The 27,509-nt window shown below is 38.4% G+C and overlaps 1 protein-coding gene across 7 annotated transcripts in view; it reads right to left on the minus strand.

Moving 5' to 3' along the window:
• The window catches only part of sptbn2 (spectrin, beta, non-erythrocytic 2), a 68,871-nt gene that overhangs the window by 20,674 nt on the left and 20,688 nt on the right, over positions 1 to 27,509 (minus strand). For 3 of the 7 annotated variants that reach the window (XM_058626726.1, XM_058626732.1, XM_058626728.1), the window contains exons 2-14: positions 25,527 to 25,714; positions 8,813 to 8,964; positions 8,476 to 8,649; positions 7,501 to 7,592; positions 6,902 to 6,982; positions 5,902 to 6,017; positions 5,455 to 5,567; positions 5,130 to 5,317; positions 3,371 to 3,488; positions 3,030 to 3,188; positions 2,640 to 2,942; positions 520 to 673; positions 5 to 399 (exon numbers count right to left, since the gene is read on the minus strand). In XM_058626726.1, the coding sequence (XP_058482709.1) occupies positions 5 to 399; positions 520 to 673; positions 2,640 to 2,942; positions 3,030 to 3,188; positions 3,371 to 3,488; positions 5,130 to 5,317; positions 5,455 to 5,567; positions 5,902 to 6,017; positions 6,902 to 6,982; positions 7,501 to 7,592; positions 8,476 to 8,649; positions 8,813 to 8,964; positions 25,527 to 25,683 (2,202 nt within the window). In that variant the 5' untranslated portion in view covers positions 25,684 to 25,714. Of the gene's footprint in view, positions 1 to 4; positions 400 to 519; positions 674 to 2,639; positions 2,943 to 3,029; positions 3,189 to 3,370; positions 3,489 to 5,129; positions 5,318 to 5,454; positions 5,568 to 5,901; positions 6,018 to 6,901; positions 6,983 to 7,500; positions 7,593 to 8,475; positions 8,650 to 8,812; positions 8,965 to 19,090; positions 19,708 to 25,526; positions 25,715 to 27,509 lie in introns of those variants that run through there. The other 4 variants (XM_058626729.1, XM_058626730.1, XM_058626731.1 and 1 more) reach the window with 3 other exon arrangements.

Raw genomic sequence — 27,509 nt, forward strand, 5'->3', positions numbered from 1 at the left:
CTACCTCCTCAAGGTGAGCCCACTGTGAGCGGATGTCTTGAATCCTCTCTGTGACCTCTGGGGCTCCAAAGTGTCCCTCCTGAATTAAAGCCTCCCCAGCAGCAATGCTGTTGCTCAGGGGGCCATAGCGGGCTGCCATCTCATCTCTGAAAGCTTCATGTTTACTGAGCAGATGAAGAGCAGAAGTGAGGTCACGTCCACAGTCTCCGCTTGCCAGGATCTGCTCCTGCTCTCTGATCCAGGCTGCCTCCTCTCCAAGATCCCACAGGAACTGCCACAAACGACGTGAGTCCTCTAGTTGCTCCTTGCGTTTACCAGCAAGCTGACCAAGCTCCTCATAGGCTTGACCCAGCAGGTCAACCTTTTCACTTACTAGTCCTGGCTCACATGGTTTGTAGACTGTGAAAGTACCAAAGTTAAATAAGGCAGAAATACACAGTGCTTAGATATAGGCACAAATAAGTCAGACTAAAGCTTCATGGTTTGGACAGAGGAGTAAAGGCATGTTTGGGGACTCACCCTGGTCGTAGGAAGTGAAGCGCTGTGCGGCTCCCTGCACTGCTTTGATCCGTTCTGCCTGAGCTGAAATGTCAGCCTCTACCAGTGTGTGTTTCTGAAGTAGGTCTAACACGTCATGTAAATGTTTGCCACTATCCTGAGACTGCAGACGACCCTGTAACAGACAGAACAAGTCCAGGATAATGTTGGATTATTTCATTTTAAAACATAATCCTTGGCTTCAGCAGCAAATACAGTAGGTACATTTCCTAGGAAAATCCAGTGAACAGAATAGATAGTGTAATTACAAAGATTAAGCAATATATGCAGTGACATTTAAAATGTCCAAAAAAAGCAGTATATGATCAATGAAATAGCTTAAAGCAATAAAGTGAATGACCAAGCAGCTAGGACCATACTCAAATAAGAATAACAATAATCTAAGCCATTAATTGACAACATGACAATGACATAAATAGATAATACTGTTAAACAATGTTGTGGTAATAGGTGATTGAACACCAAGACATTTTTAGTTTCCACCGAAAATGACAGTTGAAACTGATTCTTTCCCAATCAACTCCACCCCAGACAAACAAGTGCAGACTCCGCCCCAGCTCTACACAGCTAAATTTAACACCTACTTACGTACATTTTCTCAACTGTGAGAAAAGCAAACTTTTTTTAATCAGGTAAAAGCTCAAAAGGAGTAAATAAAGCAATGTTTGTTTAAAAGCAGAGAAAGGCTGACGACATGATGCAGTGCAGTTATGACATTAGATCAGAGGAAACAGGAATATATGTTTTACTGTTTGAACAGTTACAAGACTGATAATTAAGTTTAAAGCAACTAAGAGAGAAAAACATTTAGTGTTACAACTGACTATGGTGCAGGTGAGTGAGTGGTTTTCACACTTTAGTTTACATTAAGTAAGGCTGGCTAATACTAGATAAAGTGGCAAACATTTTGTAGATTTTATTAGGTGAGCCTTTTGATTAGTGGTTAATATCAGCTTTTTTCATGTTTCCCCCATGTCAAGCAACACAGTACAGACAAGACCTATAAAAAAATGGTGTTGAATGGAGTTGAGTGCAGATGGTAAAGCTCTTAGCAAAGTATGTGAACAATGACTACCTTCATTAAATGTATCAGGGAATAAAAGATATTCAGAGATTAAAGCCAGTTTTCTGAGATTTAAGTCTGACTTTAATCTCAATTCAGAGAAAACAGAATACAGAAGAAAAAAGTCGAAATTCTGAGATGAAAGTTATAATTCGTTTTTTTTTCACATAGTTGTCAGAATGTATGTGTTTGCAAGTGTTTACATTCTAAGATCTGAGTCAGAATTCTGAGAAAAGGAATACTATGGGTGGAACGGTTCACTTAAAAAAATCAAGAGAAGACACAGGAGGAGGGCCGGAGTTAGAGTTAAAGGATGCGCAACATCGTTTCATTCTCCTGTGTGGGAACACTTCAGATTTCATGTTACCTACGATGACTGTGGGGGATATACGGAGACATCACCCCAGTGTGACAGGTGGCGGCACTGGGTGGCGAGAATTGGGTAAGAAAGGGCAACTTCTACACACCGCAGCATTTAAACAGCCACTTGGTGTGAAGTCAGACGGGGTGTGGGGGGTGTTTATCTTTCAGTCCATTCAGTGTTTGCTGTTGGTCTGGTTTTTGTTGGGCCAAGAAAACCTATTTTAAGATTTGACAGAACAGATTGTTTATATTCTTACCTAAAAGGCAAACGGATAAATTAAAAGCATGTTTAAATGCAGCAACGTCTCCCCTATTGCTGTTATCTCACATTGTAACAATTACTGTATGTCCCGAATCAAGCTGTCCATTCTTTCAGTTGGTGCATGATTGCACATGTCCTTAAGAATATCTGAGTAAAAAAAATCTGTACATGGTGGATTACTATAGATCTGATGTTGATGTATGGTATTTCTAGAGTGTAAAAAATAGTACAAATAAAACACTGCACCAAACACAGTGACCCCAAAACTGTGATATGAACCGAACTGTGGATTTTGTGAACTGCTCCACCCCTACAGGACAGTGAGAACAGTCAGAATTCTGAAAAATATTCACATGTGGTCCTAATCCTCTTTCTTTTGTTGAGTGTTTTTACCTTCATGTCTGCCATCCAGTCCATGATGTAGCGCATCTCCTGAAACAATCTCTGCAGGTCACGATGGGCATTTAGCCGCTCCCTGCGTGCAACCAGAAGCTCTTTCAGGTATTCCCAGAGTCGAAGGACATTATCCCTCCGTGCAAGTATACGCCGTACATCATGGTACCGTTCCGCTTCCAGCTCTTTGGCAACAGCCTCCACAGCAGCCACACGCTCCACGTATGCCCCAATATCTGTCTCGATTGCCTCATGTTTACGAGTGGCAGCTTCCACTGCTCCAAGGTCAGTTCCAAAGTTGTCCTAATAACAGAGTGAATTCAGCATGTTACAGTGAAACTATGAAATGTAATGTACTGTATATCAGAATAGGATTTTACATCTGTCTACCTGAGACACCAGCCTCTGGTTCTCACTCAGCCATGTCTCCCTCATTGCAGCTTTGCGGTCAAAACGGGCAGCGAGCATCTCCAGCTTCTCCTGTCGAATCAACTCATTTCTCAGAGCCAGCTCACGTTCGTGCTCTGCCTTCTCCAGTCGCTCCCACGCCTGTCACACCAATGTCAACACAAACTGAGGTTTAGGCTCACAGAGGTGACGGTGGCTAATTGGCCCAATGACCAATGCCCACTGACCAATTTCATTCAATTTCATTTTAACGTTGACTAACAACATCACATATGAAGATAGAATATCTGGAAAGATTTATTTACAAGTAGAACAGGCCAAACCTTATTGATGTCAGAGATGAGTTTGCCTTCTCGTGGCATGTAGACTTTCTGGTTGTTTGCTCGCATTTTGCTCTGGATAGTAAAGAGGAGTACCTCCAAATTTCCTTTCTCTGTAAATCTGCGGAGACAGACACAACCTCAGTTTCAGATACTGTGTATTTTCACACTTTGATCCAAACTGATAATATGTATTGAATAAATCACTGGGTTATATTTACCTAAACTGCACCCACACATCTCCATTTTAAAACTACATACATTCTGCTCTGTATACATCCACACTATCATTCGATTTCAAGGCCTGAAAACAGAAATGTTTGAAAGCGCTACTGTCTCTGTTTTCATTCGAAAACTTTGGAGCTTGATTTTGTTCTAGGCAGGCAGAAGCAGACAGCTTTGTAAACAGATGATGTCAGTTTTGTACATAATGTTCTCATTGAGTAGAAAATAGACAGTAAAGCATGGCACATTTGAGTGGACACCAGAATAATTGATAGGTGATATATGTGATATAACGGTTGCAAATACTCAAAAATTCAAAATCAGTAGAATCAGTGTGAAACAAAAACAAAATAAGAAGTTCCACTTACACTGTTCTTTATTTAATTGATTTTTTATCACATCTACTGCTCCATGCCTCAAAAGAATGTTAACACCTGCAAATATATACATTGATGTATTGACATCTTTTTATTTTCATTTTATCCATGAATTGGCTGGTTGTGATACAGCAATTTGGATTACATTGTATTACTCCAGACATTTTTAATTAATGTTTTTAAGTAAATGTTAGCATTTTAGCTCAATAGCTTCCAGGTCATGTGACCTCATGACTCAAAATCAGGGCAGGATAATATTACTACAGTGGCTGGTGAAGACACATTATATTCCATTTATTACTTCTCTCAAAAATTGCATTTATCTCATATTGGATCATATTGACACATTTTGACACTTTTTATTGCCTTTCAATTACCCGTTTTATTTTGAAAACCGGATGTTGGTCCACACTGTAGTGTCCTCGCACTACCTTTCTCAACCGATAAAGAACAACGTATGTTCTCCTCCTTATTAACTCCTTATTTTGTTTTTTACTCCTTATTCTGTTTTGCCATTTTCCGTTCGTAATGAATGATATACGTATTCAGTAAGTCAGGTTATATTTAATTGACCTGTCCAGAAACGAAAAAAAGAAAAGGCACACACTTTGGTTCACTGTATGTTGGACAGGCTTGTTCTCAGATCCTCCTCTTGATGTTAAATCTGTATTTTTATATTTTAACATTTTATTTTATAATCTATTTTCTTTAGATGCATATCTTATTCTATATAGCTTACTCCTCTTTTGTAAGTCGCTAGGGTTAGGGTAAGTGTCTGCTAAATGCTTAAATGTAAATGTAATATTAAAAGTTGTTAAGTGTCTGTTAAGTTGCTGTAACACAATAATTTCCCAGTTTTGGTCCATAAAGTACTAATTCTGCTGAGGTCAGTATGAGATACATCTGTATCTTAGGTGCAATTAAAACTGAGTATTGGGTAGGGAGGGAGTTATTTTTTTTAAGGGTGATGTTTTTATGGGTGATGTCTCGCCCTGCTGCCACTTGGTATGGATGAAGATCACTTTTGATAGGTCACTAAAACATGCAGATTTATTTTTTATCTGACAGCAGCACTTTTTTCACATGAAAAGTAGTAGTGCAGTAGTAGTGATATGAGTAGTGTGGATGTAGACACAGAGATAGTCAGAGCTGTTACTCACTTGGGTGGTTTCTCCACAGTGCGGTAGGAGTTGAAAGCCTGGAGCTGGTTCTGCACAGCACTCAGTGAGTTTGCAAGCTGCCTATCATTGAGTGTCACTATGGTTTGCTCAATCCACTGCAGCAGCTCTGAGGCCAAGGTTTCATACTTTTCAATCAGCTGGTCAGCCTCAATGGCATAGTCCAGTACCTGCAATGGAGAAAGATATGTTTTGAATCAAACATACTGTATGGAGAGGGAGAGAGAGAGAGAGGGGGAGGGAGGGGGAGGGAGAGAGAGAGAGAGAGAGAGAGAGAGAGAGAGAGAGAGAGAGAGAGAGAGATAACCTTTCCAATTCTTTTGCCCTCCACTGCCAGGGCTTTCATCTTGGAGAAGTAATGATAGTAGGTTGCCACATACGTAATGATGGACTTTTCATCAGGCTGATCAACATTGACATCTGAAAAAAAGAGAGCATGATTAACTGTTACTATTTTCATTGGATTTAGATATTTGTTCCTTTGCGTGGTTCCCAGTAAAATATGTTGTTCCAACTTGTATTAATAAATGTCAGTGTATGCAATCATAGTAATCATAATTGATTCGTAAGTAATCATAATTAATTCATAATCAAATCAATATATGATGTTCCTAAAGATTCCCACCCCTAATAAGAAGTGCTATAAAAAATTCCAGTAATCCTCCATGGAGAACACACATGTTCGGCAGGGAAAGAGGGATCAGCTCATCAGGTTTCATGGTTGTTTTTTTTTTTTGAGGTTTCAGGCACTCACCTTCTGGGTCCAGCAGCTTGGTAAGCCCCATTTCCTTCTCAGCCACATTGAAAGCATTCTGGAGATTATAGTGAGCATTGGACCTCTTCAGGTTATCAAACTCAATCAGGTCTGGTCTGTGGAGTTCAACAGTGAAGGCGACAATGAATGGTAATATGATGACTCATGACTGTTTTTATACAAGGTTGCATAAAGTATTTGAGTCAATTCAGGTGACGTGTACATGCCAACAGGCTTTTTTTCAGTGGTCTCTAAACCATGCTTCCTTGGATATAACAGGTGTATAAAATTGGGCCTACCAAATAGAAAAAAAAAAAAAAAAAACAAATAGCATGATTTGGCAAATCCTAAATATGAACATGGAAACATGTATATCACAGTATATTATTAAGTATATTATTTATTAAATGAAACCTGAGAAATTAAACTAAAGTTAGGGGAAGAATACAATAGTGCAGTGATTGTATGTATGTAGTATTGAACACTGTGCTCTACAGGGAGTTAAAGATGTATGTATGATGTATTAGGTATCAACTTTGCAGTTTGTTCTAAATGATATGAGATTTTATGGCACAGTTTCTCTATTAACACATTCTTTCCAGCAGGGTGTGCAAGTGAGTGCACACGCATAGGTCTTCATTGAAAAAAAAGAAAAAGGGGTTATTGCTGTATTTCGATGATCTAGGTCATCTTACTCCCTATTTTACTTTCATCATTTGGGTCATACTAAAGACTGAATGATAGAATGAGACCTACATAGAAAAGGAGATTTAAAAAAAACAAAAAAAAAACACCCACAAGCATAGCTGTGCTGTGTGAAAATAAGCTCCTCATTAGATAAAAACTAAAAGAGGGGACGGATAGAAGACAATGTTCTGTTTTGCATTGAAAAATTCTATTTTTGAAAAGGGAGCTCTCTTAAAACTACGTCTAAAGGGGCTGGTTTCATGCCACATAACAATGTAGCACGTGATATCAAGTGAAAGATGAAGTCAATGACCTGTGTTTGTGCACAATGGCATTGAACGCCAGGCCATCTCGCCAACTGGTAGTGAAGTTGTGGATGTTGACATTGGGGTATCTGCACAAGATCAGAAATTATTAATTGTTAGACCAACACAGCACAGTCAATTCTTTACTCCATAAATCAATTAGTTGTTTACTTATTTACAGACAAATCAGCTTTAACAGCCAAGCATCATCATTCTCATTGTTTAATAGAGATGACTCATCATTGCAGCAAGTTGTTTGGTCCATGAACTGTCAGAAAATGTCAAAAAATGTTGACCAGTGTTTTCTAAACCTGAAAATGATGATGCTTCCAAATGTATTTTTTCTGTCTATCAAGCAAAATTATTCAGTCTTAATGATTTATTTGTCATATGAAGCAAAGAAACCAGAAAATATTCACTTTAAAGACGCTGAAAAAAATCTTAAAACTTCTTTTATTAAAAGCATTCAAACTGATTAATTAATTATGAAATTAGATTTGATTAATTTAGTAATCGATTCATAATTAATTAATCTTTGCAGCCCTAATTAGTAACATTCATTTTACTTTCATTCATGTTATTTTATCAAATCCTGATACTTTCTTACCCTGCTGTTTTCATTTGGCACCAAAGCAGCAGGGCATCTTTAGCTGATTTTTTCTCTTTATTATCCTCTGTCTCCACACTGATGTCCTGGATCTGTAAGCAGACAAATAATGCAGTAAAAACCATTAAAAAGTCCTAGAACATTCAGTAGTGTATTCTCATGCATTTCCACCAATTAATTTACAAAAACTTTCCATACATTTCCCACAATATTTTACCCAACTTCCATGACTCAATTTAAGTATTTAAACAAAGGCTCTTACTTTGGTGAGTTAGCCTTATCACAGGGTTTGTTGCAAATATATCACATGGAATTTCTAATGACATCCACAGTGAACTCTGTCTCTCTTTTGAGCCACATCTTATATTTGTCTTTTGAAAGCCACGCACATAATACAGACTACATGTATCACATGACACGTGTATCATGCGACACAAGTGAGAGACATCCATGCAGCTTGAAGCTTGTATCCCATATATCTGATATGGGACTGTGCCATTCCTAATTAACAACTTTTCCAAAACATTTGTGGGAAAAAAGGTTTTAGTCCATGACTAAAATAACATGAGTAATTGCTTTGTTAATCACACCCCAGTATAACCTCTTTACTACTGTAGTGATTTTGCCTAAGGGTGGACTAGACTACATGCAGAAGCCAGATGTCCCAGAGGAAAGGATCTTTATTGTCATTATACAACTGATTGTCCTAAGTCAGATGGAGGGATCAGAGCCGCTGCGACTGAGTGCGCAGTCACAAGGGACCAACCTGACCGAATGTGTCTAACATTCTTACATGTTTTGATGGTGGGAGGAAACCGGAGAGCCCGGGGGAAACCCACGCAGACATGGGGAGAACATGCAAAGCCCACACAGAAAGGGCCCAGGTAATAAACTCAGCACCTTCTTGGTGTGACCATGCTGCCTAAGAGCTAAGCTGGTCTGGGAGTGGAGTGAGGAGAGGGTTCTTCATGTTACCTGAAAGCGAAGGATGATGGTCCAGATGAGACCCAGGGTGAGACGGTGATTACCATCCACGATGTCATGTGAGCCCATGTTTTCTAGATGGACTTTTTGCTCTTTGAGAAATTGCAGGGCTTTATCAACATTCTCCAGGCAGTGGATACGCATGCGTCCCTTTGTGGGCTTTGGCTGTAAGGAGCAGAAAGAAGAGAAAGTCAGTCAGAAATTGGTTTCAACATGCACAAAGAGGAAATGTAGCAGGAATTTAAAAAGGGGAAAACAAGTAAAAAGGCCATGTGGAGGCCACGTTAGGGTCTGGGACAGCAAAATGTGACTTCTGTGTGATTCTGACCAGCTGTTCTCCGGAAAGCACTTCCAAGAGGCGGATTAGCATGCGGCCATCGCGAAGGTCCGTGTACAGGTCCCCAATGCGACAGGTCACACGGCCTAAATGAGAGTTCACCCATTTGGTAAAGGTCTTCTTCTGTACTGCTTCACGCTCATCTGCAAAGGGCAAAAAAAGAGAAGTGGTTAGTGACAGTGTGTAGTAATCTCTAACGACTGAGATACCACTGGACTTAATGTCATTCGAGTCAAAGACAAAAAATACATGTATATAAAATAGGGCTGGGCGATATGGGAAAAAAACACAATATAGATATATACCATGGTGTAAATCAAATCAATATTTCTGTAAGGCTGGGTGATATGGTTTATAAATTATATCAGGGTATATCCTGATCCTAAAGGTGCAAACAGGTTGTTTCTCTGGGCTTATGAAAGGTTTTCTTTTTACATGTTTTTTTTATCAATATAAATACTATTTATTTCATAATATTTATTGTATTTCACTAATTTATTCAATCTAATAAATATGATGGTAATCAATGCAACAGCCTTTAAAACCAGGACAAGTCATCACAAGATCATATCTTCTTCTCTTGCCACTGTATAGATATATCAATATATTGCTCAGGCTTAATTTACAAGGAATTAATTTTGCACCAGTCTCATAGCTTTGATCACATTTGAGAACAGACAGTTAACACAATAAATCATAAAGACTTGAGCTCTTGAGCAGTTCATAAGCTGCACCATTAAATCAGCAGCTTAGCAAGAGGTTTTCACTCTTCACACCGATTTTTACTGACAATTGTACTCATGTTTACATTGCTGTGAAATTACTCCAATTATGGGAGTTTAAAAGAGAAACATGACTATGCAAGACTGAGTATGAAGGCAATGACATGAAGTGTTTATGTAGTTGCTTTATTAGAACAGGACTAAAAAAGAATGACAATAAATTAAGCTGTAACAGCAGCTCAGACATATGGAGCAGGGGAGTAAGAAGCTAATCCTGATCCACTACCTAACAAGGTGACCTCATTTCTAGGACACAAGGTCTCCCTGCCTCTTAAAAAAGACTTCTCTAGCATTGCACTTAACAGCACCTAACAGAAGCCTGAACAGAACAAACCAGAAGCAGACAGACAACACAGACTGGAAGAGCAGCTCTGTGCAAATGAGTCAAAGGAAAGAAACCCACTTATAACAGCATGTAATTGAATGCAATAGTGATGAGGATATATAGATATTTAAAAAAAAAAAACTAAAATAACACATTATAATGGGATATGTGATTTTAAAAAACAACTACAATTAGCAACATGAGGATTCATAGAGTAAACTTCAAACAGATTGGTGTACCAACATGAAAGTGACAGATCAGGTGTTTTGTTTTCCACACGGAAACTTTTTTTTGTATTGTTTTAGTTGACAGGGACCATGTACAGAACCAGGTCTATACCAGAGTTAGCTAAATAGCTCATTTGCATCTGTGGTCAATTGACATTTTATCCACACAAAAATGGTGTTTTGGGGGCAATGAAACTGTATATTTTGAAAATGATTCCAAGAGGGGGAAAATCTCAACACCCTTGTGTTTTATGTAGACAACCAATACTTTGGGAAAACAGTTATGTCATAATCAAACCTCCCTTTTGTGCCTCATCTTGTGTTTTCGGATTGTTTTGTCTGTTTGCTTCATGATAACTTCAGTTGCTTCTTTCCTGTCAATATTGTCGGAGTACTCCTACCTTAGAAGTGAATGCAAGTTCACATAAAAATGAATCAACATAATTAAAGAAAATTTTTTTTTTTCTTATTAATTCAAATCTTCAGAATAAGCACAGATACTATATTAAATAGAAATTTCCATAATGAACACTTCATTTAAGATATAGAGGCAAATACATTATCTAACTGTACAAAGTCAGTATGTTTATTCAAAGCAGGTAGCAGGACTGACTACAGCCCTGACTGGAAAATTTAAATGTCTGCAGGAGGAAATTTCTCTGCTAGTTGAACAATCAAACTTTAAATGTATAATGCAATACGGTGTGCTGGTTAATTGGATTTGTTAAGTTTTCTTTGGGGTTTTTCCAGTTTTATTACCCTCCTGTTCCAGCTTTAAAGAACTGACAGACTAACCCTGCTTTGTTTCTCCTTCTATCGCTCACCTTTGCAATCATATTATTCAGTTGTTGAAGGTCAACAAAGCTATCTCAGTCCGTTCAAGGAGCTAGGAGAGGTGGATTACCATGGTAGGTGGAGCACAGCAGAGAGGTCTACATTCCTTCAGAAGCTTGGTCATGTTGTGACAACACCTAGCACTGAGCACATTGTAGGACAGTGGGCTGGGATCCTGACAAGTGTCGTTACCAGACTAGTGATGCAACTTCTAATACCAAAGCGACTGAACAAGAATGCCAGACAAACACAGATATGAGTCTTAGGCATGTTTACTCATTACATAAAGCAAACACAGACTTGTCACCAGTTGCAGAGGTGTTAGATAAGGTCAAATCTATCTAAGCTGTTTTCTTCGAACAGTGTGACTTTTGTAGGTTGTGTTGTTTTAGTGCATGGGAGGATGTCTTCTGCAATGTTTGCACATACACACTAAATTAATTCTTTGTTCCATACTAGCCTATAACCTCTTGTTTCTTACTTTTTTGTCTATTTACCCTGTATCTAACCAGGAATAAAACTCAATGAGATAAAAAAAACAAAAAAACTTGCAAGCGTCCTGGTCATGACACACAGCAGTAAAATCTACTTAAAATATACAAAACGCAGAGTGTGGTGAAGGCTATTAAAGTGACAAAAGATGATAATGTGTGTGACAGATGTGTGAAAGAAAAAGTGCTGCATACACAATATGAATGTGGGCTGACCAGTTTATAGACTGACTAACAACGAGTAATGCCATTGGGATGAAACTTGGATTAACCTGCATTAAATTCTGCCTTTCTTGATACTGACTGCATTGTTTTCTTCCAAATCTACATTTGATGGGTAATTGAGGACTTGGTACTACAGACATTTTGTGAACATGTGCAAAATTTGGCACATGGTGTTTGGCACATCTGCAGAAAAAGGGGTTAGCCCCCAATGACATTCATGCTGAAATGGTTGCTACATAAGAGAAGGCACGATGGTGGCATGCATGGTCGCAGCGGCTTACAGCTTACGGCTCTCTCCTTTTCAGTGCTCTTTCTTGTCATTTTTGTACTTCTTTCTTGCTTGTTTGTGCACATCGGTTCTACGAAAATCCAGTACACCACCGACACGTTTGGACATTTATTCAGCTTTAAACAAAAATATGAAGTAGAAGATATAGCCTAGCATTTTCTTTGCAAGCTCAAAAAACAGGTTGATTTTCTGTGCTATTTTTTTTGTTTTCTAGACCAGTGATAATGGTAGATCAGAACTAGTAGTTAGGGGCAGCACTACAGATTTCAAAAGCATATTTGGGCATGTCCACTCACTTTGAACATGTTTGTCTTTGGTAGTAAGATTTAAGTATATGTCAGGATGCAGAGCAGAGAGAGACCTCTACAATGTCAAAGTCCTGAGGTTTAGCTCGCTGCTGATTTCTGTATTTAACACCAAACATAGTTGAGTACTGCTGAGAACAATGATTATCTGTATGTCATGTGAGCAAATATGCAGCCGGACTTAACCCTGTGCATGTGGCAAATAGGGGCTAGGATGAAATTAGATAACACGAGAAAGGATACATGAACACGTACATATTTATGACTGAGAACAATATGAGATACACAGTGTGAAGTTTAATAAAATGGAGCTTGCAGCTTTTATGACACATTTTACATACAATAACGTTGTTATAACTTAGCAATTGCTATAAACTCTTTGTGCAGCACATCAGCTTCATGCTCTGTCTTGGAACTGTTAAACTGAATTGTCCCCATTAAAAAAACTTAAAAACAATAAATATTAGTAAATAAAAACATTTAAGGTACAAATTTATTAGAGTTACCATAATTAAAAAAATAATTAAGTATAATAATAATTAAATATAATTAAAATAATAATTAAATAAGTGACACCTTTTATAAGAATTTTAACTGCATGTGCTTGTAAAATATGTATGCACAATGTATAACGTGAAATCGTTTTGTTGAGAAGCAAAATGCAGACTTTTTCCATTCCATGTCAGACAGTATGCTATTAATGTGAGAGTTACGTGACCTGGAGTAGTCCTAAGAGTACCAAGTGATGACATAAGCTGTTTTTCAGCCAGCAAGACACCATCTATTATGATAACTTTTTTATAGCTGCTTGCCATGTGACCATGTAACCTCATGTAGAATATTCAAATCACCAGATAATACTAGAAGCTTGATAGATGCTATAGGACCATTCACATAGCTGCAGTGAGTGGACTGTACAGTACACTTGAAGCCCTCAAATGTACAGGCTGGGTTTTTCTCCTTGCTAACATTACTGAAGGCCAGTTGTGGTACATGACATTGCACTTCATACCCATCCATAGAAAAAAAAAATACAAATTCTGTCCCCATTTTTGTTTTTATATTCCTAATTGTATCTTATTTATTGCCAATTGTACTCCTATTTTGTAGTTACATTTTCATAATCTTACTTCTGAATACTAGGTCTCTCTCTCTCTCGGCCATGCAGTTTTAGTCTTTCCCATCTTTCCTTAGGATGGACAGCCTCATGATCATGACTAATTGTGTCGCTGCTATTAGTTTCTGTTAAAATTCCAATCTTCTACATTTTACATTTATGTGATTTATATGTCTACATCCACTGTAAAAGTGATGTTTTTGTAATCTGCTTAACTTGTTTCTGTACATGCGACACATATTGCACACACATAAGTTTCTTAATAATCTTATTTATTTTATTACGTATTCTTCCTTTTTTGCATGTGTTGCTTGTCTACCTATGACCCTTTTGCTGCTGTTACTAGTAAGTATGGATGTTGTGATCTCGATCTCAAGCATCAGATAGGAGCTGATATGGACATATTTGAAGTGATTGTGGATCGGCAAACTCCTGAATGACTTCACCCTGAGTATTTACTCAAACTGAAGGGCATTTCACAAGAGCTGTGTCAGGTCCTTCATGTAGTTCAGCTGAAGAGAGAGCAGGGCTTGATTTGGTTCAGACTTGTGGTGGCATAATATATATAATCTACATATAATATAGAAATAATTGGTCATGTTTCATACAATGCCTCGTTTTGATGTGCTCCAGATCTCTTTTCTCTCTGCCTGGCGCATGCGCAAACAACAGGACATCACACTAGGGGCGTGGTTAAATCCTTGATTCCACCTTTGCTTTTGAAGTGACATTGTTTCTATCAATATTCGATTTATAATGGAGATCGTGATACCCCTACAATGTATATAATCACAGAAATGGAGCCAGAATGAAGAAAGCGACAAAGCAAAGAAAATAAAAGTTATCATAAAGCAAGCAATGTATATCAAACGATGAAGCTAAGAACACTGTTTGTTGTCTTTTTCTTCTACGAGCATCTCAGTTTAAATTTGGTAGATAGCATTAGCTTGCTAGCACCCTTCTCTATTAGGGAATCCAGACAAGGCACAGTATCAACATTATCTCACTCCCCATTTATTATCTAACCACTGTCACTCTTATAGTGTGACCGAAGCATTAGAGTGCAAGTGTGTGTGTGTGTGCACCGCTCTGTTTGGGGTAGTGACATACTCACTACAGTAGACCACACTACACCACTATAGTGTAGTAGTATTCATTATATTATAGCAGTTTCATGTTTTCAATAGAGTTAGTAATTATTTAATAATGCCTTGCCTTTCATTTTGTTTATTGTGTGTTTGTATGCTGCCCTATTAGCACCAAAATATATATATGTATATATATATATACACACATATATACACATATATACAATGCTTTTTATAAAGAGATAAAATTAACATTGAGCAGAATTTAGTTCAGCCGATTGGTACAGCCCTCAACATAATGTTATGTTTCTCATATGGCCCCTTGTGCAAAACACTTCTTTTTTGTTTGTGGATGGCTTTATCTTGCAGTTAGACAGCCTGAAACTGACGTTTGTGTGGGTCACTCACACGCATCAGAGTCCACTGAGTTTAAAAGTGTTATTTTGTCATGTTGTTAGGACTGCAACTAACAATTATTCTGGCAGTCGACTAATGACTTGATTATTTTTTCCATTAGTTACGATCATTTCTGTTTATTCAAAATAATTGCTAGTAACATTATAATTTACAGTAATGCTGTACACTCAATTAAGTGTAGATATCTTATTATATAATAAAATACTGATTTATCTTTTATCAAGATTTAAAGATAAAATGTCTATGGCATCAGATTTACGTATGTCAAAAGTCATGAGAGCAGTAAAACGTGCTTACGAGCAAATAATATTAGTGTCTCATACAACCAACTTCATGCTTTACCATTCTACTCTCTATAAAAGCAGAACTGCACTTCCTTTTCTTATTATTTTGCAAGGAAGATTGTGAAAACCACCACCCATGACATGTGGTCAATGATATTGTTACACTTTTAACAGTTCCCTACTGTAGAAACACAATGTGCTCTGCCAAAATCTCACAGGCTGGTTATTACTGAGAGGCCATGCCTGCCTGTGCATCTGCAGCTGGAACTGATAATAGGGAAGACCGAGGAAGTAGAAGACGGTCCAAGGCCAATCCCATGGGAAAGAAGACAGACACAAGCAGCTTTCAGTCACAACATCTGGACACAGGAAGGGTGTGAAATGTCAACAAGACAATAATAGTCCTCAAGCCTGCAAAAGCTTTCTTGTTGTCCTAATTTGTCAATGGTCAACATTAGTGAAACAAAACAAACAAAACTCTCTCTGTATGTCTTCGCTGTGCGTGTGATGAAACCTGGCCATGGTAATGTGACTCTGAGTTACAGCTGGAGGCCACTAAAGTCCAACCTTTCACTGGGTGGTAAAAGGAAAATATCAATGGATATATTTTAAAAATGGTGATAATACACAACTATGACTGAAACAATAAATTAATCATTAATCGATTCCTAAATGAATTTCCATCTATTTTTATAATTAATTCATTGATTATTATTTGTTGTGAATAAAAAAATTTAACGGACTGATCGATGACAAACATACTATGTTTCTCCTTTTTTTTGTGTATTTGTTGTGTCGTACATAAGTGGTGAAATAAGAACAAAAAATAAGGAAATTTGAGTTTGGTTGAGTATTTATTTGTTTTAACCATACACAGCCACACCAGACTGGCACATCCTCCTCATGCTGGCCACCAGCAGTGGTCACATCCCCTTCTTCAACCAGCATTTGTAGCACAGCCAGTGTGGTTGTGTTGGTCACTCATGGCATGAACAGCACGACCAAGCTGATCCCAAGTGTTTAATGGGGTTGAAGTCAGGACTGCAGGCAGGTCATTCCATCCTCTCCACTCCCAAATTCTGGAGGTAGTCTCTGATAAACCCCGCTCTGTGGCGGTGAGAGTTGTCATCTTGGTGACCAGCATGAAGAAGTGCCAGGCTGTGGTTGCAGTGTATGGTTCTTCCACATGCTAATGAGGCCCCTGTTTGTTAAATTAATAAATTGCCAATTTGCCTTCTTTCTTCAGACTTCCATCATCCAATCCAATAAACTACACAAAACAAGAGTCAATAGCAGAATATGCTCTTTGGCAAGTTTTTCATGGGCACAACCCACATACTCAACTTCCTCTGCTCAACCCCAAATGCATTTTCTTACAAATGTGTCACCATTTAAAAGGCTAAATAAAAAAGCTTTCCAATGGTTTAAGATTTATTACCAAGAAGCAGTTACAACAAAGAAATAATCGACCAAACACAACTTTTCTTAACTTTATAATATTCTTATTGTTTGCTGATATTTTGCACTTTGTTTTTTTTTGTTGCTATTTTATTGATGTGGTTCTGTACAGCCCTTTGGTCAATCTCAGTTGTTTTAAACATGCTCTATGAATAGAATTTGAGTTGAGATTAGTTGAAACAGTGCTACAAAGCATTAGTCACATCCTGTTTGTAAAAACATCATACTACTACTGTGTATGTGAATAAAGCCATACGGATAAAGAGTGGTGAGTGAAAGTCCACAGCAGCTGACTCAGAGGGCCCAGGTAGCTTGTGCAGTGACCCTATAAACAAGGACCCTGAACCCTATTTCCAAACTCACACTGTATTTATCTTTCAACTGGGTTATCAACGATTTATCTTAGCACAGAGAGAAACAGCAGAAAGTACAAAGTGTTATAAATGTTCACAGGGCATAAAACGCAGTATGAAATTGAAGTACTGTCTGTCTTACTGACATAGTGAAAAACAGCAACTCTCTGGCAACAAAAACATGGCAGATTTTTTTTCCCCTAACTTAAACAGGCCCAGTGTTTCATTAATCCTGTCTCCCTTGGCCAAAGTTATTAAGTTACTCAGTTCATTCTTTACTGTTAGATATCATTTACCAGCAAGTCACATAATGATACAGGTTTCAGTGCTACAGTATTAGACCTGCATAGAGGCTAATAATCTTTACTGGTTGCATATAATGTATTTTGTTATATAAGCTGTCTTTTTGTCAAAAATTCTGTCGAAAGTTCATATGTAATTTCACATCATAATTCATGTATCATACAGCTGAGGTATTGTTGTTACAGAGACATAATTAAAACCACTGTCCTTGCACAAATCACTTTTCAAATTTCTACACTATTTTTTGTGGGTATACTAGAATCAAATCAGAATTATGTGTATTGAACATATAACGTATGGAGAACGTGGTCTGGGAGCAAGTTCCGGGTACCAGAAACCAGACTGAACTCAGGATAAGTCAGAGTTAATTAGAGTCTACTCTCCACTATGTGAGGTGATTGTCTTCCAATTGTGTTTAACGGTGGTTTAATGACACAAATATGTCACATTATCCTATTCATAATTCCAACAGCCATCATGATCTAACACAGTGGGAGAGAGGGAGGGAGGGAGCGACATAAACCACAAGGACAGTCAAACTGGAAATACAAGTGGGTGTTGCCAAGATGTGTTTGTGTGTCAGATATGTAAGTGTGTGAGTGTATTTACAGCAAACTCCATCCGGAGCATATCCATTCACAGAAAAGACCACTGAAGAACATACAAGTGTATGTCTAAATGCCTCTGTTCATAAGCTAAGGTCACACACTTACATCATTTTACACTATTACACTTGTTTAAGGGAAGTGTGAATAAATCCTGTCAGTACAGACCTGGTGACTGACCACTGACCCCCAAAGTTACAGAATATGGGTGAGGTTTTCTGGGTGTGTGGGTTTGGTATCTACCCTTTGACTCTTTGTACAGGATGTTTTCATGGATGGAACAGTGTTGCGAATTGTGTACTTTCTTTGAGTTAAAAGATCAAATCTCCCTCTCTGAATCTTATCTACAGTCATGAGTGCCTGAGCTGTCAGGGTGGATGTGTAGACATTCTTCACTGCACCAACATATGGGTTTAAGCAACCAGGGAGGGACCGGAAGCCAACATACCACTGTGATCTTCACACACAGCATTGACTGACATGCCGGTTTCATACAGTACCACACAAATGCATGTACACACTCTCCTTCTGCATACACATAGCCTGTGACTATGGGTTTTAAGATCAAGCAAAAGAAGGCACATGATAATAGAAAACTTAAAAAAAAACATACACACAGACATTTATTTAACACATTATTTCCAGAATCCAAAGTCACAAATAAGGGTTTCTGTGATTGTGGTGTGCAGGACCTCACAGAGCTCAGAGGCTTTGGTCAGACACAGAGCTGTATATTGTAATAAGATAAGAAAGGACAGGTGGCTTGGTGATCAGGTGCCAGGCTGCCTGCCTCTTAGAGCTGAGCTGAAGCCTGTCGCATGTCTACTACAACTCTCTATTCTTCTCTATTATCTTCACATTCTCCCAGAAATAGTAACTCATTAACAAATACACAGAAATCATTTTAACTTCATAACCCCATAAGGAGCCATGCCAGAAAAAAAGTCTTGCTATTTGGAGACTCATTCAGAAAGCAGGGTGCTTGCCAGTGCTAGAGGTCTACAATGAGAGCACAAACCATATTTCCTGTTTCAAAGCACAACAGGATGTGTTTAACCGTAACAATTCTCACCTTAACAATAACTTTCAACACTATAACCAACTGTACATTGTATATAATATAAAACAAAGCCAATTAAATAAAACCCAGTTAACATGACTCTTACCTTGTAGTTGTTTAAACCGTCCCTCCAAGATATTAGAGTATTGCACCTGATTAACAAATGCTGCTGGAGACAAGCAGGGCTCTCTATCCTTCTGATCCAACTCCATGTCCTTTTTTCAGAATCTTCCTCAAAATATTCCTCTCAGATACTGAATGAATGACAGTCTTTGCACATAGCAAAATGGACCTTAATGTTCCGACTCGAATGGATCAAATCTTTTAGAGGGTTGCTTCACAGGTAAGATTTCTGTATATCCAAAATGCCAGATTCACTCAGTGCTGTGCCTCAGTAAGGCACAACACAACTTGAAAATATCACAGCCCGTACTTCTCTTCATCTACTGTGTGTCCCACCTTATCCAATGAAAAAACAGCAATGGGTGCAGGGGTGGAGAGTTGTTTTTTTTCAAAGAAGCATTTCAACCAAAACTGAAGAACAAAACGTTCTCTAGTTTCACCACACTTGTGGCTGCTAAGCAAAGTAAAAAAATATTTTGGTTACACTCCCTCGTGGTTCAAGTAAAAAGAAGAGTGGAAATCCCTTCCCTACAAACTCCAAACTCACACAGGCTGGAGCAGAGCACAGCAAGCTAACTGGCTGCATTGGGAATAGCTGTGTAAACAAAGCCTGCTGCGAAAATGTGTCATTTGCATAAGGTGTGTTTGAGGGAGGAGCACAAAGAAAGAACATGGTGGAAGGATGAGGGGAGGGAGGAGGAGTAGAGGTGGACTAAACCATTAGAGTTCTTTGCTCAGTGTAGCTTCGGGCAGATTATGTAACCCCACCCTAATTCCAGTGAGCAGTGGGGGTGTGGCTTGCCAAAAAGGTACATCAGAAGTCCCCAGTCAGAATGTGAGGACCTATCCTGTCTTGCTGCAGTTCATTTATTATTTTATCACTCTCTAAGAAAACACTTCATCTCCTATCTTCTGGTAAGAGGCTCTGCCTTCACAGGGTGTTAAAGACAGGAAGGAAGTTGTTGCAAGAGCAACAACAAAGCCAAAAGCTCTTTCCTGCCTCATGGTTTGCACACATCTCAGTGACCAATATATCTTATCAGTTTATTCTGCATGAGGGAGGGAGTTGACTGTGGGTCACAGTTGTGTGCTAGGTTCTAATGTACACATGCACATAATGCCTGTGTGTGCAAGAAGAATGTCAACACATCCTTTCTAATGAGTGGATGGTCTGATCAGGGGGAACTCGTAAAAAGCCATGGTTGTGCGTTTGATCTGTTTGACCCAATGAGGTGGGAGCATCTGGACGGGTGTCATTAGAAGACAAAATGCTGCAGGCCTTCACTCACTGGGTGTTTATGGAGGAGGAGTTGGACTAATGAGATCCAACAAGAACGGGCTTCCTTTTGAAGAGCAGAGACCATGTAATGGTCACATGCAGATGATAAAGATGGTGATGTGATGCTAAAATTCTATACTGCAATAAGGGGCACGGGAAATGGGGTGCTGCCACACCTCCTACTGAGGTGCTTATCCTCCACAAGACCGTGAACCTATCCTGGTGAGATTCCATAACTTTCTGGATAAACAGCTTGTGATGCATCAAATGAGATGGGGAAAAGAGATCTGATATTGAGTCAGGCCAAGACCATGGTGATGATTTTCAAGGATTTCTCAGTGGCTGTTCTTTGCAGGCGCAAACGATTTGCTATTACAGTTAACACTGTAAAAGCATGCCGTACTATAAGAAGAATACAAGGCAGATCACAAATTACCTCTATTCTAACGCCAATATGTGATAATCTTGATTTGTTTTTGCCAGGCACAACAGACAGTGGTTTTTGAATCTAGGCAACTAAATGCATCTCTAATCCGTGTGATTTATTTGATGGACCCACTTTGATGTCTTTCACTCAATTAGCAGAAAAATACATAATTCAGAAACAAGATTTTTTTTCGTTATCTGCAGATAAGGGACTATGTCAAGAGAAGCACTACACTACTCTTCGATCAAAGTTATTCTTGCAAAGAAAGACTGCTATTTTGTTCAGAAGCCCCCAAATCTGTAAACCTGTTCCACAATAATCTCAGAGACTATGGTAATATAAGCACTCTTCACTGGGAACAAATCTGGGGAAAAGAACTTGATGTAGATATTACAATAAAATGACCAATAGCAGGATGCTTGGGAGAGTGCGAGGGCTTTAAGTGTCTACAATAGAGGTAAAGCTATACAACTCAAGATTCTACAAGGAGCTCATATATCTCCCTCACAACGCCATGGGTTTGATGCCGAGTTCTCACCTATTTGTCGAGATCTCTCTCATGGTCCTGTTGGAAAATACATTGGTTCATTATAGGGCAGGAGATCAATAAAATCTTAGCCGTTAATTTTGAAAATAATGCTGCTTGGGATATCGGACAACCTCATAATTTTTACTGATAAATATAAAATGAAACTTTATAAATAATTGCCAACATTCTATACAAGAAAGTGCATACTTCTGAATCGGATAACAGACAAGGTCCCATCAAAAACACAATGGAATAAGGTCATACTTGAATATGTTTCACTCGACTACTTGACATGCATGCTACATTCTAAAGACGATGTATTTCATAGAACATAGAGACTTTCGTGTCTTATATAGGATTGGATCTAATAATATAACTTGAGTGAAGTCTGTTTGTCTTGTATTTTGGTGATACCTGCATACTATACAGCAACTTCTGGCAAACTGTGTGCGTGTAGTAGCAGTAGCATACTGTTTAAGTGCAGTATTTTTGCTAAAATGGAAATAAATATCTAAATAAACACTATGAACATAAAATAGAAATAAAATAAATCTTGTGCAAAGAACAGAGGCTGTACACTTGTATAATACATTTGAGTAGCTGGTTGAGTGTGAAGGCAACTGTTTTTAAAGGCAAATCAGCATAGCTTGTCTAGCAGTAGATGAGCAGATATTTATGCAAATGACTGGGTTGTCCACCTCTGTGAAACTCTGACTGAGAGCATGAGAGAAATGTGAGAAAGCAGCAGCTTACAGAATGCAGGTCATGCATGACATTTGAAGATAGCATGAAAAGCAAGGGGCGGGAGTTGGGCCTGCAGGCAAGTAGCTGCTACAACATGTAAAAGAATGCATATGTCAAGCCCGTACTTGTATTCTTGTTCAACTGAGTCTCTCTCTCTCTCTCTCTCTCGCTCTCTCTCTCTCTCGTTCAACTGAGACTCTCTCTCTCTCTCTCTCGCTCTCTCTCTCTCGTTCAACTGAGACTCTCTCTCTCTCTCTCTCTCGTTCAACTGAGACTCTCTCTCTTTTGTATTCATGTTCAACTGAGACTCTCTCTCTCTCTCTCTCATATTCATGTTCAACTGAGACTCTCTCTCTAATATTCTTGTTCAACTGAGTCTCTCTCTCTCTCACTCATTCTTGTTCAACTGAGACTCTCTCTTGCTCTCTTGTATTCTTGTTCAACTGAGTCTCTCTCTCTCATTCTTGTTCAACTGAGACTCTCTCTCGCTCTCTTGTATTCTTGTTCAACTGAGTCTCTCTCTCTCATTCTTGTTCAACTGAGACTCTCTCTCGCTCTCTTGTATTCTTGTTCAACTGAGTCTCTCTCTCTCATTCTTGTTCAACTGAGACTCTCTCTCTCATTCTTGTTCAACTGAGACTCTCTCTCTTGTATTCATGTTCAACTGAGACTCTATCTCTCGTATTCTTGTTCAACTGAGTCTCTCTCTCTCTCTCTCTCTCTCTCTCTCTGAATTCTGAATTGATTGTAGTCTGTGCACCTAATTTTTTCACAGCTTCTTGCTCCTGGTGAATTGTCTTCCAGCTTTGACCTCTTTTTAGAAGTATTTCTGTCTTGACCTATAAAGAGACACGTATGCCATTTGGGAAAACCCCAATTCAAGTTTGTTCCCTCGTCAATAGAGCGAAATTACATCAGTGCTAATGACAGTTTAGGATTTTTGTCTGTGAAAATTCAGCACGCGCTGGAAAGGAAGTAGGAAAATAAAACATCCGGTTTACTTTTCAGAATACAAGATCCCATGTTGACACCACATCGTATTTCCGTGTAGGAAGAACACAGCAACCTGCCGCTGCCGCAGTTTGCGCTTGCTGTCACTCGATCATCACGCCCCCAGCAGTGCTCACGCACCAATAACTCCCTGCCCACTTTTTTTAGATTTTCAAGATCAGGCATTGGGCGGAGTTAGACTCAGACCAGGGGTTTAGTTCCTTTTTAAGCATAAGTGAGTGGTACAGCGAGACAGAGGCGCAGCTGAGTGTGTGTGTGTCTGTCCCCTGTCAAGCAGTGTTTTGCTGGGCCACGTTCCAATTTTATATACTGGTCTTGCGGTATACGAACAATACATTTTATATGAACCAGTATATGGCCCAGCACTCATTTATATGTATGTTGGAGATTGCTGTTAATGCTTCCTGAACATTTATCAAAACTGCAGCTTTCCTTTAAAAACACTATTTGGTGTCTAACAAAATAAGACTACAACTATAAATATAACTGTAACTTTAAGTAGATCTGTTTCAAATATGTCCTTTGTGTAAAATTGCAAATGAAGCTGCTTTGGCAAAAAAGACACATTTGTTTGTCGATGTATCTACATTTATCTCTATGGGGTTAAATTTGTTCCAATAATATTTGTATATGTGCAGAGGGTGATCCACTCATATTTCTTGATTTGTGTTTCATGTTTTGAGATCCACAATAAAAAAAAATCCCATTTGTAACTTGTATATTGATTTGGACAAATATAGATTTGTATTTGTAAATAATATGACTTTTGTAAAACTGAAAATTGCATTTGTGAATTGTGATTCCGCATTTTGATCACCAGCACACACATTCCTCTCTTTCCACAGTTATGGATTTATGAGACAGTCTTTGCATGAAAGTCGCACAGATCGACACATATGTGCAGAGGGTGATCCACAAGTATGTCTGGATTTGCATGCATGTTTTTTAGATCCACAAATAAAAAAAATCCCAGTTGTAACTTGTATATCCATTTTTACAAATAACATAACATTTGTAAAACTGCAAATTGCATTTGTGAATTGTGATTCCGCATTTATGGATCGCCAGCACACTCATTCATCGCTTTCCACAGTTACAGGTTTTTGAGACGTTATATTTGTCTCAATAATGCCTTCCTTCATCAGCAGGTGGCAGTCTTTTACAAGTAGAATCTAGGGCTAGATAGTCAGCATACAGAATTTTATTATTTGTGTTGAAACTAAACATGTAATAATTTAAATTAGTTTATCATATTAGTAATATTCCTATTATAATATATAATAGGAATATTACTACATTATTCTATTCCATTATTCTAATTTTTTTTAGAACATAATTATCAAATAATTATTCATAATTATTCATGCTGTGTCGTAACTACATCTCTGACGTTTATAACAAACCAAACCGTTTGAAAATCGGTAGAAAATTGAGCAGATTATGGTTATTTAAAAAGTACATGTACCGCTACAACACAATGTTATGGGTGAGCGAGCTGACTGTGAGAAGATGGCCACCAGTGCGGAGGTTTGATACTCCGCCATAAGACATAAGAAGATCTAGCCTTTATTATGTATATCTATGTGCTTAAGCCCTAGATTCTACTTGTAAAAGAGTGCCACCTGCTGATGAAGGAAGGCATTATTGAGACAAATATAACGTCTCAAAAATCCATAACTGTGGAAAGCGATGAATGCATGTGCAGGCAATCCACGAATGCGGAAAAACAATTCACAAATGCAATTTCCAGTTTTACAAATGTCATGTTATTTGTAAAAATCAATATACAAGTGGGATTTTTTTTATTTGTGGTTCTACAAAACATGCATGCAAATCCAGACATACTTGTGGATCACCCTCTGCACATATGTGTCGATCTGTGCGACTTTCATGCAAAGACTGTCTCAAAAATCCGTAACTGGAAAGAGAGGAATGCGTGTGCTGGTGAGCCACAAATGCGGAATCACAATTCACAAATGCAATTTTCAGTTTTACAAAAGTCATATTATTTACAAATACAAATCTATATTTATCAAAATCAATATACAAGTTACAAATGGGACTTTTTATTTGTGGATCTCAAAACATGAAACACAAATCAAGAAATACGTGTGGATCACCCTCTGCACATATACAAATATTATTGGAACAAATTTAACCCCATAGTGTAGTGGCTAGCACTGTCTCCTTGCAGCAACAAGACCCGGGTTCGCTATTGTGAGAAGTTTGAATGTTCTACCTGTCTGCCCGTGGGTTTTCTCCCGTTGCTTCCCACTATCCAAAAAGAGGCAAAGGTTAACTGGACACTCTAATTTGACCATAGGTGGGAATGTGAGAGTGAATGGTTGTTGGCTCTCATGTATAACAGATGCATGGCAACTCCATGCAAGCACATAAAGTGTGTTGGTGAGGCCTTAAGTGTAGCATACCTGCGAGAGCCTTGATTCGTGAACGTTCAAAGAGCCGTGCTGAACTGTTCTCATTATCCCAGTCAGTTTCTGCTGCCAGATCCCAACGGTTGTTGATGTCATTATACTGCTGCTGGATCTCCAAACTGTCAAAGTCAGTTGGTGAGATGGTGCTCATGGTGTCCAGGCTGGAGGAAAACACATTCAACCTATAAGTTAGACAAAACAATGATCCAAAGTCAGTAAAAACAGAGAGGGGAAAAGGCAACACATACCAGAACATTCTCAAGAGTTTTCCTTTTAAAGTTTAGAAGATTCAGTTTAAAAACAGAGAATCTATTACCTTTCACATGGTGCTTGTCCTTTTCTCAAATAAAAATTACACTTTTTAAAAACAAAAAACATTATTTTCAAGACCTTGAAAAGGCATGCCTGCCTTGTCTACTTTCTTGTTGAGACTGTACCTGTGTTTAGTACAAAAGTTAATTTTAATAAAATGGTAGATGGTCTATATTTATATAGCACTTTCTAGTTTTGAAGAAGAGGACAAGGCCAGTCAGTGTGAGTCCGTTCACACTGGCAGAAAAAGAAAATGAGTGAAGAAAAACAAGACAGGTACCACAGTCACAGTCTAAATTGCATTGTGTATAAAAATAAAAACTCAGGATTTGTAATGCAAATGGCACGGCACAGTTTAGGTTGCATCTTCACTACAAAAAAAGTACCTACTCAACGTGAGCGTGAAACTGCGCTGACTTTTACATGCGAGAGACACACACATACGAGTGACAAGTGACTTGTTAAGCAGTTGTTTTCAGTGTAACTGAATCAAATCACTAGAATCAGTTAATTAAAAATATTTGTTCAGTACTTCCTCCATGACCGGAGCACAGACTGTCGATCTGATACGCCGCTTCTAAAGCCACCCATGATGTATTCATCTGAATTTGCATTCAGAATACAAAATGGGTCAGATGAACACTTGTAATGTTACTCTCAGTGACATACGACTGCCTACTCCTGACCAGTGAGAAATCAGAGATGGAAAACGTAAAACCTTTAAAAGGGATAAAGAATTTAACCATACACACATTTTCAGATATGGCTAGTCAGTGCTAGTCGATTCTCAATTCATAAAAACAGAGTTACTGAACTGAAACCGAGTGATTCAGTTCTTCAGTACTTCTGGCTCTTGTCAGTACGATCACTAAATACACCAAACCCCCTCCATTAAAATAGAGATTTTAGAAAATTTCTTGATAATTTCCTTGGAGTTTAACACACGTTTTTTTGGAATTTCATTTCTTTTGGACTGCATTGTTGTTGCATCGTTCGGCATTGTTCTGGGATTTGCTGAGGCAGATTTTCGGACAATTTGAGCTGCTGAATCACTGAACTGGTACACTGATTAATGCACACTACACTCGGTGAACAAATCCCTTGATATATCAGTGCACTCATATACTATATCCTATTTTCAACATGCAGCGGAAACTATGAAAAATGGCGAGATCTGACTTTATCTGATCTTGCATTAAAGGGATAATCAGATTTTTGAACATTACATTACATTATGTTACATGTCATTTAGTGCATAAGTGCATTTCAACATTTGCGTACAAACAAGAGCTAGAAGTAAGTAAGTGCTTAAGTAAGCCATACTATGAAGTGCTAGTCATAAGTGTGATGTACAATGTAAGTGCTTTTTTTTTGTCGTCGTCGTAGTCTTAGTCGAGGTAGAGTCCAAAGAGATGTGTTTTTAGTCGGCGGCGGAAGATGTGGCGGCTTTCGGCTGTCCGGATGTGCCGTCTTCAGGATTTAAAGAAGTTGTATGACACAGACCCCAGGAGTAGAGTGGATGCAACGTTGTTAAATCATTTCATGAGTCTCTGGTTCGGAGCCGAGAAAAGTAGTTCTGGGAGATAGTTTGGGACACATACCTAATGGGTTTTAAACCATAAGCAGTTGGGTACTATTTTCTGATCCGTATCACGGAAATTAAAC

This window comes from Solea solea, chromosome 4 (genome assembly GCF_958295425.1).
Source record: "Solea solea chromosome 4, fSolSol10.1, whole genome shotgun sequence".
Taxonomy (NCBI): Eukaryota; Metazoa; Chordata; class Actinopteri; order Pleuronectiformes; family Soleidae; genus Solea; species Solea solea.